The sequence below is a fragment of the Molossus molossus genome, unplaced genomic scaffold, assembly GCF_014108415.1.
Source record: "Molossus molossus isolate mMolMol1 unplaced genomic scaffold, mMolMol1.p scaffold_m16_p_3, whole genome shotgun sequence".
NCBI classification, from domain to species: Eukaryota; Metazoa; Chordata; class Mammalia; order Chiroptera; family Molossidae; genus Molossus; species Molossus molossus.
Genome location: NW_023425366.1, coordinates 44,222,770 through 44,236,890, shown reverse-complemented (window position 1 = coordinate 44,236,890; position 14,121 = coordinate 44,222,770). Strand labels below are relative to the sequence as shown.

The 14,121-nt window shown below is 38.6% G+C and overlaps 1 protein-coding gene across 18 annotated transcripts in view; it reads right to left on the bottom strand.

The window, feature by feature from the left end:
• Positions 1-14,121, bottom strand: part of ERBIN (erbb2 interacting protein) — a 130,158-nt gene that overhangs the window by 83,007 nt on the left and 33,030 nt on the right. For 5 of the 18 annotated variants that reach the window (XM_036279828.1, XM_036279824.1, XM_036279836.1 and 2 more), the window contains exon 2: positions 875-922. The exons of 1 other annotated variant lie outside the window; for it this stretch is intronic. Coding sequence is in view for 11 of the 17 variants with exons in the window: in XM_036279822.1 (XP_036135715.1) it covers positions 875-922; positions 4,069-4,110 (90 nt within the window). In the remaining 6 variants the exon portion in view is untranslated. Of the gene's footprint in view, positions 1-874; positions 923-4,068; positions 4,388-9,754; positions 9,878-14,121 lie in introns of those variants that run through there. 12 more of the 18 variants (XM_036279830.1, XM_036279829.1, XM_036279832.1 and 9 more) reach the window with 9 other exon arrangements.

Here is a 14,121-nt window from a genome sequence, read left to right as displayed (position 1 = left end):
TGAAATGTTATTAAATATAGGTGATTTTAAAAAGAAACTATTTTAGATGTTATCTGTGTGAGGCACTTAAGATATAAGGCAATTTATAGGACAGAGTAACTGTTTTTTTTATTACTTTTATTGGGGTGACAGTGGTGAGCAATACTATACAGATTTCAGGTGCACAACTCTACAACACATCATCTATACATAGTATTGTGTGTTCACCACCCCAAGTTAAATATCTGTCCACCACCATTTGTTCCCCCTCAGAAGGTAAAACAATCTCCAAGATTTTTCTGTAGTGCAAATAATAAACAGATCGTCTTGCAGACAGATGTTCAGAAACTGCACAACTCAGAAAAGACAATGAATTCAGAAAAGAAATTAGATGCTTAGCTCTGTCTAGGAAGCTACAAAAAAGAGTTTACATCTCAAATGAAAACTTCCTGTGGACACAGGCAATGAAGAGAGCAGTTTAGACCTCAGTTAATACAGTGGGCCTTGAGCCAATACAAAAATGGACCCCAATTTAGCAGACTGAAAACGGGGAACCTTAATTACTGAGAAGAGGAAAGTACTGTATATAAGAGAAATAAATGAATAACAACACACAAAGAGAACCTCCCTTACACAATACTATAAGAAAGTAAACCAAAGGGACAAAGCCTTGTCTGATCTGAACAGGAAGTGATCGAAAAGGAGACTACTAATTAGCATTTTAGTGTTGTGATAAGCAAGAGCCACTTTATATATCAGACTTAATGCAAAACTTTCTAATCAAATAGAGAAAGAGGAGCCAGCCAAGAAAAAAGGCATAATAATAAGCCAAAACACTTTCTCTTTTTCCCCACAAAACATTTTCTAACAACAACAAAAAATTAAAGCCACTTACCACTTGGCTGAATTTATCTCCCTGTTGTTTCTTAATTGAGCCAACATTCTATGGGGGAAAAAAAAAATTAGATCTTTATGACTCTAAGGAACATCTTTTCTAATTTTTTATTTATCTCAAAATATAAATTAAAATTCTCAAAAATTCACCACTGTAAAATGATACAAACTTGCTAACTTTTTGCTAGCTTCTCAACCAGTCTTTGGATTATTCTTCATCTGTAAACTATTGAGAGACCTGCTCTATATCAAATAACAAATACCCCGCTATCTACCATTAAAATTCCATTTATGTAAACTTACTGAAAAATGATCAAGTTTTTCCAAGCAAATAAACTCTAATCACCAATTACACTTAAATGTAGTAGTTTTTTTTATTGTTTTATGTGGCAGAAACTGTTTTTTTTTTGTTTTTTTATCCTCACCCGAGGATATTTTTCCATTTTTTGTACAGATAGAGTGGGAGGGAGAGAGAGGAAGGGAGAGAGAGAGAGAAACATCGACGTGAAGGGACACATCGAGTGGCTGCCACCCGCACGACCAACCAGGGCCGGGGACAAACTGCAACCAAGGTACGCGCCCTTAGCGGGAACCGAACCCGGGTCTCTCTGGACCGCAGGCCGACGCTCTAACCGCTGAGCCAAACCGGCCAGGGCGTGGCAGAAACTGTTAATTGCTTATCAGATTCTATTCCTCCTTTCCAGAATTTTTCTTCTCAGGCTGGTAATGGACCCCACCAACTACCCACTTGAGCTTTCCAAGAAGGCTGAACAGGAGACAAATGGATGACACAGTTAAAATCAATGACATATACTCAGAAGTCTGCTTTGGGGGTGGAATGAGGGTTGGTTCTAGAAAAAAACAACATGCTTTCCATATCCAGGGCTAGATGTGAATGTGGCGCAACAATCACCCTAAAACCATAAGTCAACAAGCATGAGGATTAAAACCCAATGAATAAGGCTGACAGAGTAGAAACATAAAACCAGCTGAGGGGTCTCTAATAGCACTGCTGTTAGAATTAGTTGAAACAATGCTAACTACTACCTAATTCTGGATTTCTTAGTTTGTAAGAAAACTAAATCTTCTATTTGCTTAAACCACTGCTAAATTTTCTATACCTATAACCATCATATTCCAAAGATAATTTGAAACCCAAAACAATAGCATTAATAAAAAGTATATACATCATAATCTCTTTCTTAAAAATTCAGTGCTATTAATAAATATGTCTCAAAATTTTACAGAGTCACCTTAAATATAACAGGCCACTAGTCTCTATGCTAAATAGTTTAGGGCTACTGAGTTGTTTAATCTTCTCCACAAATTTTACATGTACTGCATGCCACAAACAATACCCTTGTGTGTAGCAAGAAAAGGATGGCCACCAAATTTGTCATTCAACATACTCCCACATAGTATATGATAGTACAATTGAATGGAACTGCCAATAAAACGAAATGGAATGAGACTATGGAAAGAGCATGCTGGAGAGAAGAGAGATGAGAGGTTTGTGTTTAGAAACTTTAGAGTGAAATACCTGACAGATGTCTTAGTAGGATCCTAAATAGGCAGTTGGATACGGGTATTCAGAGATACAGGAAAAAGATCCAAGCTGAGGCTATAAATTTGGAAGTTATCTGCTTAGAGATGATATTTAAAGCAATAAAATTAGATGAAAACATTAAGGGCATAAGTGTAGACAGAAAAAAAGGACAAATTTGATGACTGAGCCGAGATACTATAAAAATAGATTTTTAAAAAGAGAAACAGAAAAGGACACTGAAGAGAATAAGTAAGTCAAAAGAAAACACACACAAAAAGGTGATATTTTTAAAGCCAAGTGAAAAAAATATTTCAAGGAGGAAGAACTTATAAGCTATGTTAATGAGAACTTAGAATTACCACTGTATAATAATGCAAAGTTATTATCTTGACAAGATCACTTATTGTGGAGTGCTGGAGACAAAACACTGTTTGGAGGGCACTCAAGAAATAACAATAGGCCCTGGCCAGTTTGGCTCAGCGGTTAGAGCGTTGGCCTGCGGTCCAGAGAGACCCGGGTTCAGTTCCCGCTAAGGGCACGTACCTCGGTTGCAGTTTGTCCCCAGCCCTGGTTGGTTGTGCAGGTGGCAGCCACTCGATGTGTCCCTTTCACATCGATGTTTCTCTCTCTCTCTCTCTTCCTCCCACTCTATCTGAACAAAAAATGGAAAAATGTCCTCGTGTGAGGATTAAAAAAAAAAGAAAGAAAGAAAGAAAGAAATAACAATAGCACAACTTGATATAATAAATATAGGTAACTTGGGCCGTTTGGCTATGAAGGACATTAGAAACCTACAGCAGTAATGAGGGTAGAATGTGAATAAGAACAACAACAGTGGATTTGTACGCAGGTGAAAATAATCTAGTTAAAGAAAGAGAAGAGCCTATTGATAAATTTTTATAAAGAGATTTAGGCAACAATTCACAGACTGACCTAGCAAAATCTCACCAATAAAAAAGCTGCTCATAAGGAGGAAAAAAACAGAAACCTGGGTGCAATGATAAAACTAGCTGAATAAAATTCATGTAGGGTATTTCTCGAAAGTATAGATTACCACACCTTCTAGAGATTATGATTTAAGAGGTTAGATATAAAATTCAAGATTCTTCCCCACTCCCTTCTACCTCCCCCATCCCCAAAACTCAAGATTCTTTATCTAAAACATCATGAGGGAAAATTGCTCAAGGTAGAAGAAAAATCTTCAGCGTTCTCAATCACTTCAGGAGGAATGACATAATTTGTGGAACAAGAGGGTCTAATTATTTTTACAGAAAAAAAATCTTTCATTTCACAATTAGAAATAAGACTACAAACGCAAACATCTCACACAGACTTAATTGGTTTACTTAACTCTGAAAGCCTAACCTTAGGTCATTCTATAATCAGAAGGAGGAATTAGAGGGAGAATGAGTAAGAAAGCAGCCCAATATGGCTCTTAACCAAACTTAGGGAAGGCAAAGGGATACAAAAAGAAGTACTGGAGGTCTGTGGGTAAATTTCTAACATATAGTTGGTTCTGTTCAACAATGGGTCAAATAAAACCTGTGCAAGGCAACATCTGTGGCAATTTGTATCACAAATATACATTCACAATGCTGTTGCTTAATGTGGTAAAGTAAACCGTGGCATTATTGCAAACCTAGAAATACCTTTCTCATAGAGTCTTGACTGAATTCTAAATTCTCTCCCATTATACACAATACTGTGGCAGGAGTAACTTCCTTTGTGGATTGCCATATTTCTCTTTATTTCCTCTTATTCATCTCCATGCCAGAATAATTCTGTATCTCCACAGTTTCTGTTAATGACTTTTAGTAATTTCTTTTCCTCCTTGAACTCTTTAAGCATGATCTGGGGACCCTTGATGGAAACATTAACAGGATGGTCAAATTAACCAAGAAGAATCCCAGTATTCTAAACTACTCTAAAGAACAACTGATTTTGAATACATGCAGCAATATGCTATACCAAGTAGGTGTATTTTTCCTCCCATCTTACCATCTTAAAAAGGACCTCTCCAGCTACCAATCCATTTCTCTGCTCCCTTTTACAGCACAATTCCAAACCAGCTGCCTATAAAGTATACACTGCCTTCAATTAATTATTCCATCAGTTGTTCTTAAACCCATTCCAATCATACTTTTGTTCCCAACACTTCAATGGAAACAGTTTTTCCTAGATTATCAATAGCTTACATATTGCCAAATCCAACAAATAATTATAAGTTCATTGGTCCCTCATATTTTACACATTTTCTTCACTTAGATCCCAAGACAACATCTCCTAATTTTGTTCCTACAATTACTGGTCACACCTGTTTCTTTCTGTCTGAACTGCAGGCCGACGCTCTAACCGCTGAGCCAAACTGGCCAGGGCTACACCTGTTTCTTTTGCTAGTTGCTCCACTTTATACCAACCTCTTAACACATAATGACAGAGATCTTGGCCCTCTTCTCAATCAATATTCATGCCCTAGGTGATATCCAGTTTCAAGTCCTGAATATTATCAACTCTTTAAATACTAAGTACTCTAATGACACCTGTCTCAGTTTGGGCTCTCCCAAAAGCAAAGGCTAAGATAAGAACTTGAGTGCAGGTATGCTGTCTAGGAGATGACCTGAGGGAAGAGGAAGAGTATGACAGAGATGGAGGAAAAGTCAATATAAGAAATGGTGCATTATCAGAATCATCCCTAAGAACAACGGGGGCTCATTTTAGTTAAACCTCCAAAAGATCTCTCAAAATTATCTGTCTATAGGATGGATGAGAGGCGAGCTGTTTTACATCTGCTCCTGTCTCCCACTGTTAGGAAATGTCTCTATGGATATTAACTTCCCTTCACTGCTGGCCCATGCTTGTTTCCTGGTCTAGCTAGCTCCCATAGCAGAGAAATCACTGGGGCTCACTTTCACTAGGAAGATCAGTCTGAAGTGACTCTGAGCTCTCGAGGTATTGCTACTGCACCTAGGGTTAAAATCAGAGGTGAGCCAGGAGGATGTGATGCTAGACACCAAAATGTCTCCACTTAGTGGAGGGATTTAAAGGAAAAAGCAGGAAGTAATGATTTAGAAAAGAGAAAGAGTAAAAATGATGAATGAATCCAAGAGTTAGTTCTGTTTTTGGTGGGAATAACCAAATATAAACATTAAGAATAAACAATTTCCCAGAAAATCTAAGATACAAAACCAACCAGTAGAAAACAGAATAGGAATTTAATAGCATAAATTTAAAGTATTTTATAGACCTTTATCTATCATATGCTGCAAAACAAAAAGATTTTTAAAAATTACTAAAATATACAGTAATATACTTAAAATTTTTATGACTTTCTGTAAAAATATAAATTATAAAACTGTCTCAAGAAATAGAAAACCATGGATGAAATTTAAAGGTCTGTCAATAAATTACTTCTCTAAAAGACACTAAGCACTTGCAAACTTTCAAGGAATGGAACAAATTTATTAATTTATTTATTTGTTTGGTTGTTTGTTTTTAATCTTCAAGGAATGGAATTTAATCACAAGGTTTAGGACTCATTATGTTCTCAATTCATGATTCAAATTCAACATAATTCTGATCCTAACTCCTATCAAACTTTAATATCCATATACCATTTACACAGAAGAAACTCAAACGCAGTAATACTACACATGACTAGGGAGAATAAATTCTAGGAATGCACAAATGAATAAACAAGAGACAAATCTAGTAATAGTACATCACAGACAGATGAAGGGGTGGGGATAATGGAATCCTCTGGATACTGCCAAAAGGGAATCTAACATTAGTGAAAAAAAATCTTAGTAAACTAGAAACAGCATATTTCCTCAGTAAAAAAAATCAGTCATTAGCCCAGCCAGTGTGGCTCTGTTGGCTGAGGGTTGGTCCATGCACCAGGAGGTCGAGGTTCTATTCCTGGTCAGAGCACATGCCCAACTTGCAGGCTTGATCCTCAGCAGGGGGTGTGTGCAAGAGGCAGCCGATCCATGATTCTCTCTCATTGATGTGTCTCTCTCTCTCCCTCTCTCTCTCTCTCCCTCCCTCCCTCTCTCCCCCTTCCTCTCTGAAATCAATTTAAAAAAAAAAAAATCGACCATTACCATCATGTTCAAGAAAACAGATGAAATACTAGAGACATTCTCATTAAAATTAAAAAGAATTATTAGCCATATCTAGCAAGTGAAAAAAAGTTCACAGAATGAGAGAAAATATTTTAAAATCATATATCTAATAAGAGACCTGTATCTAGAATATATAAAGAACTTTTACAACTCAATAATAAAAAGACAAATAACAAAACTAATGGGCAAAAGATGTGAACAGGCATTGTTTCAAAGATATATTAATGGCTAATAAGCACATGAAAAGATGCTCAAAATCATTAGTCATTAGGGAAATATGAATCAAAATCACAATGACATAAAAGTTTACACCAACTAGCAATGGCTATAATGAAAAAGACAGGCAATAACAAGTGTCAGGGATGGTATAGAGAAATTGGAACCCGCATACATTACAGAGAAATGTAAATTGGTACAGTCACTTTTGGAAAATAGTTTTGCAGTTCCCCCCAAAAGTTAAATATAATTACCACACGACCCATTAATTCCACTCCCAGGTATATAACCAAGAGGATTGAAAACACATGCTTTCAGAAAAACTTGCAACTACTATTCACAGTAGAATTAGCCATGGAGTCCAAAAAGTATAAACAATCTAATATGCATCAACTAAGGATTAGGTAAATAATAGGTTGTATATCTATACAATGAAACATTATTCAGCTGCAAAAAGAGATCAACTACAGAGATATGACATGGATGAACTTTGGAAACATTATGCTGTGGTAAAAGGCCAAATATCATGATTCCACTTCTATGAAATGTTCCAAATAGGCAAATTAATAGAAATAGAAAGTAGATTAGGGGTTTCCAGGGTCTAGGGGCAGGGGGAAACAGGAGTGGCTGATAATGGGTATGGGTTTTTGGAGGGTGATAAAATGTTCTTGGAATTAGATAGTGATAATGGTCTCAAAACCTTGTAAATGTACTAAAAATTACTAAACTGTACACTTTAAACAGGTGAATTCTATTGTATATGTATTATAGCTCAATTGAAAAATAGCTTTAAAAAAAAGAAACATACCAGGACACCAGGTAATGCCATTATTATGTTTTTTATTCAGTGTGTATACTACCCTAGAAACTGAGCCAAACCTGCTGAAAAGCATGACCTGATTCAAGAATCCTGGACACTCTGCCACAGTGCTTCAAATTCCACCATTATTTATTAATTTTGGACCCTCTCCAAACACCTCTGTTAAAATGCAAATTCACCTGGTGAAGGCAAGGCTCTAATTTCTTAACATGAATTTCTTTATATTTTTTCCTAAGTTTAACAGAAGAGAAGCTACAGAGCAGGAACCATGAACAGAAAACAAGTAGGAATCAGCAAAACAAAACAGGACAAAAAGAGCCATGAGAGAACAGTTTGAAATCATCATTTTTCTAAAAGGTAATGTGTCTGCTTTGGGGTTATCTTAGCCTGGGTATGAACATAAACATTACAAATCTTCCAAAGAAAACTGAATCACTCTCAACACTTGGTTACAGAAAGAGTTTAAAAGCTTAATTATTTACATTTATAAGTGAAGGTTAAAAATACCACCTCATGATGAAAGCCTTATCTATTAAAAGATTCACTTTTAGTAGTAATTCAAATTAATATTTTAGGTATAACATAATTCTATTAAGCCATCCTAAACCTCCCTTAGGGCTGAAGACCAATTTACTTTTTTAAGTTAAATAGCATCATATATGGCCCTGGCCAGTTTGGCTCAGCAGTTAGAGCATCCACCCGCGGGCCAGAGAGTCCCGAGTTCGGTTTCCACTAGGGGCGTGTACCTCAGTTGCAGTTTGTCCCCAGTCCCAGCTGGGGTCATGTGAGTGGCGACCGGTCGATGTGTCTATCTCACATTGATGCTTCTTTGTCTGTCTTCCCCCCTCTCTCCCTCCCGCTCTATCTGAAGATAAACTCAAAAAAAAAAAAAAAAAAATAGCATATGTGTAGAGACGACTAGAAGAAAAAACATTTCAATTTTCTTCTAATCAAACATTGTTTTTCTCATATTTCTTAACTACATCATTTAGTCTCCTATTTATTGACTGCCTCACTACTAAGGGTGCTGTGGAAACGAAGTGTAACAGTGTAGTTCTCTGACCTCAAAGGGCTTATAAAATAGAACAGGGGATACAAGCAAAATTCATTTTAAAACACCAGACTAGCTTTGACCGGTTTGGCTCAGCGGTTAGAGCATCGGTCTGCGGACCAAAGGGTCTTGGGTTTGAGTTCTGGTCAAGGGCACGTACCTGGGTTGCAGATTCCATCCCTGGCCCTGGTTGGGGTCACGCAGGAATCAACCAATCAATGTGTCTCTCTCACATCAATGTTTCTTTCTCTCCCCCACCACCCCTCCTTTCCACTCTACCTAAAAATGGAAAAATATCCTCAGGTGAGAATAAATAAAAAATAAATTTAAAAAAGGACATTCATTGATTGCTACTCTGTGCTAGTTACTCTGCTAAAGACATGAATAATCTCATCTATTACTCAGACTAATCCTGTAAAGTAGGTTCTAGTTTTGTACCCATTCCACAAATGAGAAAAATGTATTACTTAATTGGCTTATACAGATCCACTGCCCCAACCCCCCATCCCCAGCAGAAAGTTCACTTTATGCCACTTTGCTTTTACACTTTTAAGAACGACCTATATTTGTTAACCAAAATAAATCCGAAGAGGGTTTTTTGCTTTCATGAAAAAATGTTCAGCATTAGTTTTGCAATGAGCCATTATGGAGGCAGCACATATCCAAGCAGCATGAGTGCACTGCCAAGCTCCTTCCCCAGGAAATACTCAGCATCTCAGTATCAAGCTTTATCTTGATTTAGTCTGTGCACCTGTTAGCAAGATGTGTCCTAAGGTATCAAAAAAGCCTAAAAGAGCTTGAAAGTGTATTAGGCATAGTGTAAAACTGGACATAACTAGGCAGTTCAATCATGGTAAGTGAAATAAAGGTCTTTATGTATTATTTGGTATGATCTGGTAAGTTATTTTGGGGGTCAGGGAATGCTTAAAAATTACCCCATATAAACCAATAGTAACTGAAGAAGCAGTTTAGGCTTATGAAAGGTTTCATAGGAATGCTCTGCTTTCAGGGGACTGTGGGGGAACCTGTTTTAGGAAGGAGGCCCAGTAGAGTTCCCAAGCTCAGCCCTATTGGCTTGAGGGTATTGTATCTCAGCTACAGCAAAAGCTATTTGTAGAAATACCCACCTATACAGTACTTAAATCCTCTTGGGCTTATCTAATTCATAATGAGTGGAATTAGCCTTGTTTTTTCAAGCTTTCCTTCTGAAAGTACTATTATTAAGTAACAAATTTCTTTAAAATTCTCTGTAGAAAAAGGAAGTGAGAAATATTGTTAGAGCAACTAAGATTGCTCTGTGCTCTGTGCCCAGTTCATTGACACACATTGAACTATGACATCCCTCTAAGATAGTTTATGTACACTTAAAAATGAACAAAGGTCAAATAAGGACAAATAAGAGGTAAGTCTTTGTCCTTGACAATATGGCTCATCGGATGGGAGTTGTCCCAGGTACCAAGGGGGTGCCAGTTCAATTCCCAGTCAAGGCACATGCACAGGTTGCAGTCTTGATCCTCGGTGGGGGGGTGTGCAGGAGGCAGCCAATCAATGTGTTGCTTTCACATCAATGTTTCTCTCTTCTTCTCCCTCTAAAAATCAATAATCTTTAAAAAAAAAAAAAAAAATCTGATCTTTATTGTTGCATGTATTACAAATGTTCCTCCATTTTCTCCTACTGACCCCCTCCTCCCAGCTCCCACCCGCCTCCTGCCTTTCCCCACACTGTCGTCTGTGTCCATTGGTTGTGCATATATACATATAAATTCTTAGGATTATTTCTTCCCATCCCCTTCTTCCCTCTGAGGTTTGTCAGTCTAACAACCAATTTGTATTTCTTAATCCCTTCACCTTTTTCACCCATTCCCCCAACCCCCCTCCCATCTGGCAACCAACAAAATATGAGTCTGTTTCTGTTCTACTTGTTCATTTTGTTTGTAGATTCAATTGTTGATAGATACGTGTTTATTGCCATTTTATTGTTCATATTTTTCATCTTTTTTTACTTCAAGAAGACCCTTCAACATTTCATATAATACTGGTTTGGTGGTGATGAACTCCTTTACCTTTTTCTTGTCTGGGAAACACTTTATATGCCCATCGATTCTAAATGATAGCTTTGCTGGATAGAGTAATCTTGGTTGTAGGTTCTTGCTTTTCATCACTTTAAATATTTCTTGCCATTCCCTTCTGGCCTGCAAAGCTTCTTTTGAGGAATCAGCTGACAGTCTTACGGGAGCTCTCTTGTAGGTAACTAACTGCTTTTCTCTTGCTGCTTTTCAGATTCTATCTTTGTCTTTAACCTTTGGCATTTTGGTTATGATGTATCTTGGTGGGTCTTGAGACTCTCTGTAACTTCCTGGACTTGTATGTCTGTTTCCTTCACCAGGTTAGGAAAGTTTTCTGTCATTGTTTCAAATAGGTTTTCAATTTCTTTTTCTCTCTCTTCTCCTTCTGGCCACCCCCATGATGCAAATGTTGGTATGCTTGAAGTTGTCCCAGAGGCTCCTTATACTATCTTCATTTTTTTGGATTCTTTTTTCTTTCTGCTGGTCTGATTGGGTGTTTTTTGCTTCCTTAGATTCCAACTCAATGGTTTGCTTGTTGGCTTTACCTAATCTACTATTGAATCTTTGTAAATTATTTGTTATTTCAGTTAGTGCCTCCTTCATGTTTGACTGGTCCTTTTTAATGCTTTTGAGGCCCTAAGTTCACTGAGCATCCTAATAAGCAATGTTTTGACCTCTGCATCTGTTGGATTGCTTATCTCCATTTCACTTAGTTCTTTTCTTGGACTTTTGTTCTTTCATTCGGGATATATTTCTTTGGCTCCTCATTTTGGCTGCCTCCCTATGTTTGTTTCTATGTATTAGGAGAGTTTCTATATCTCCTCGGCTTCCTACGGTGGCCTATTGTAGTAGGTGTCCTGTAGGGTCCAGTGGCACAGCCTCCCTGGTCACCCAGCTAGGACCTCAAGCTGCACTCCTCATGTGAACTTTACACCCTTCTGTTGTAATTGAGTCTTGAATGCTACTGGCATGTCAGTGGGAGGGTTTTACTCAGGATGATCAGCTGCAAGGACTGGCTGTGCCCATTATCCACCAACCTCTGACTAGCTTGAACGATCAGCTGTGCAGGGACCCACCACACAGAGCAAGACTTACTTCAGCAAGGCTTTGGTACCCACTGAGTCCATTCCTTGAGTGTGTCACTTGTGGAGGTGGTTGGGTAGTGGTGCTTCACCATGGTCTGACACTGTCCACTGGATGTGCTGGCTCTGGGGCAAGGTCAGCCACTGCCTGTGTTCTACCCAGGGCCACCAGGCATAAGCTACAAAGTGATCTGCAGATTGCTGCTGCTTCTTGTGCTGGGCTTGGAGGTACCAGGCAAAGTCAAGTTGTTAACCAAGGCTGGCTGCTCCTAGTGTCAGGCCTGGGCCACTTAGTGAGAGGTATGGGGCTCACTGAGGCCAGATGCCGTTTTTTTAGAGCATTTAGGAAAATCTGAAACAGGAGCATAAACAGGCCATTCCTATGGTAAAGCCACTGGGAACAGCTTGGGTGGATCCGAAAGTTGGGTGGGGCAGGCCTCAGGGAATCACCAGGGCAGGACTAACAGTGTGAGCCAGGTTGCTGGAGTCCCAGATATGGTACCCATTTGCCGGCCTTGTGGGGGAAGGGCTCACCAAAGGAATAAAGGCCTCCGCCAGGAAGTCTATCCAAGAGAAAGATGCCTCTCCAGCCCTCGCCCCAATGCCAAAAAACCTCAGTTCTTCCCTGTATGTTTCTGCTGCCTTTCCAACTGCCTCCCCGATGCTGGAGCTCAGGGGGAGCAAGTCCAAGTAAGTCTCCTTTAAGAGGAGCTGCCTGGGGCTCCAGAAGCCACAGCCTCCCTTAGCCTCAGTTCCCGCTGTTTTTATAGCCAAAAGTGATGGGGACTTCTCTCCTGGCACTGGAGCCCTGAGCTGGGTGCCTGGTGTGGGATGAGGACCCCTCAGTCCTCAGTTCACAGCCGAGGTATCCTCCTGATTTTTATCCGCCACATGTGGGTATGGGACCAGCCCATCCGCCTCAGCCCCTCCTACCAGTCTTGATGTGGCTTCTTATTTAATTTTGTTGCAGGACTTCTGTTCACCTTGATTTCAGGCAGTTTTGAATGATGTTTGTTCTGTAGTTTAATTGTAATTTTGATGTGGCTGCGGGAGGAGGCAATACCGTGTTTACCTACACCACCATCTTAACTGCAACTCTAAATAATCTTTTTTTTTTTTTAAAAAGAGAGGCAAGTCTTTAAGACTCCAGAATAATAGTGTTCCATAACATCATGCTTCTCAATGAGTGTAAGGATACTTTAGGTTAAAAAATATCAAGGACTAACATGATATATTTTTTAAATATTTTTTTTCCTTTATTGATTTTAGAAAGAGAGGAAGGGAGAGGGAGAGAGAGACAGAAACATCAATGAGAGAGAACATCGACTGGCCGCCTCCTGCATGCCCCCCACTGGCGATCAGGTCAGGGAACATGCCCAGGTATCAAACCAGTGACCTCTTGGTGCATGGGTTGACGCTCAACCACTGAATCACCTCGGCTGGGTGGACCAACATGTTATTAATTACACTTCCATTATTCCTGTTGAGAAAACACACACACACATATACACAAATATTTGGGAGTCTTTTGTAATAAAACCCCATGGCCTATCGGTGGGAATCATTCTATAATTTCAATATAGATATTCTGTCTATACCAAATAGAAATAGGTGACTGCAGACACCTACAGAATAACTTCCCAATTTACGATGTCCCTTTCTTTCTCTGAGAAAAAGTGACCATTAATTCATAAAATATTTTCGTATAACTTAAAAAATACAGCCCTCAAAGCAATACAGTGGAGCAAAGACAGTCTGTTCAACAAATGGTGCCAGAACTGGATGGCCACATGCAAAAAAAAAAAAAGACTCTAGACACAAACCTTACACCTGTCACAAAAATTAACTCAAAATGGATCATGGCCCTAAACGTAAAACACAGAACTATGAAAAAGTCCTAGAAGATAATGTAGAAGAAAACCTAGATGACTCTGGGTATGGTGATGTATTTTTGGAGACAATACCAAAGGCACAATCCATGAAAGAAAGAAAAAGCTAGACTTCACAAAAACCACAAACTTCTGCTCTGAAAAAGACAATGTCAAGAGAATAAGACAAGCCGCAGAGTAGCAGAAGTATTTGCAAAAGACACATCTGATGAAGAATTGTTATCCAAAATACAAAATGAACTAGAAAATCTCAATAAGAAAACAATCAAATATAAAAATTGGTCCAAGATCATAACACTTCACCAAAGAAAATATAGAGATGGCAAGTAAGCATACGAAAAGATACTCCACATCATATGTCATCAGAAAAAAAAGCAAATTAAAACAATGAGATACCACTACAAACCTATTAGAATGGCCAAAATCTGTAACACTGACCCCATTAAACACTGGTGAA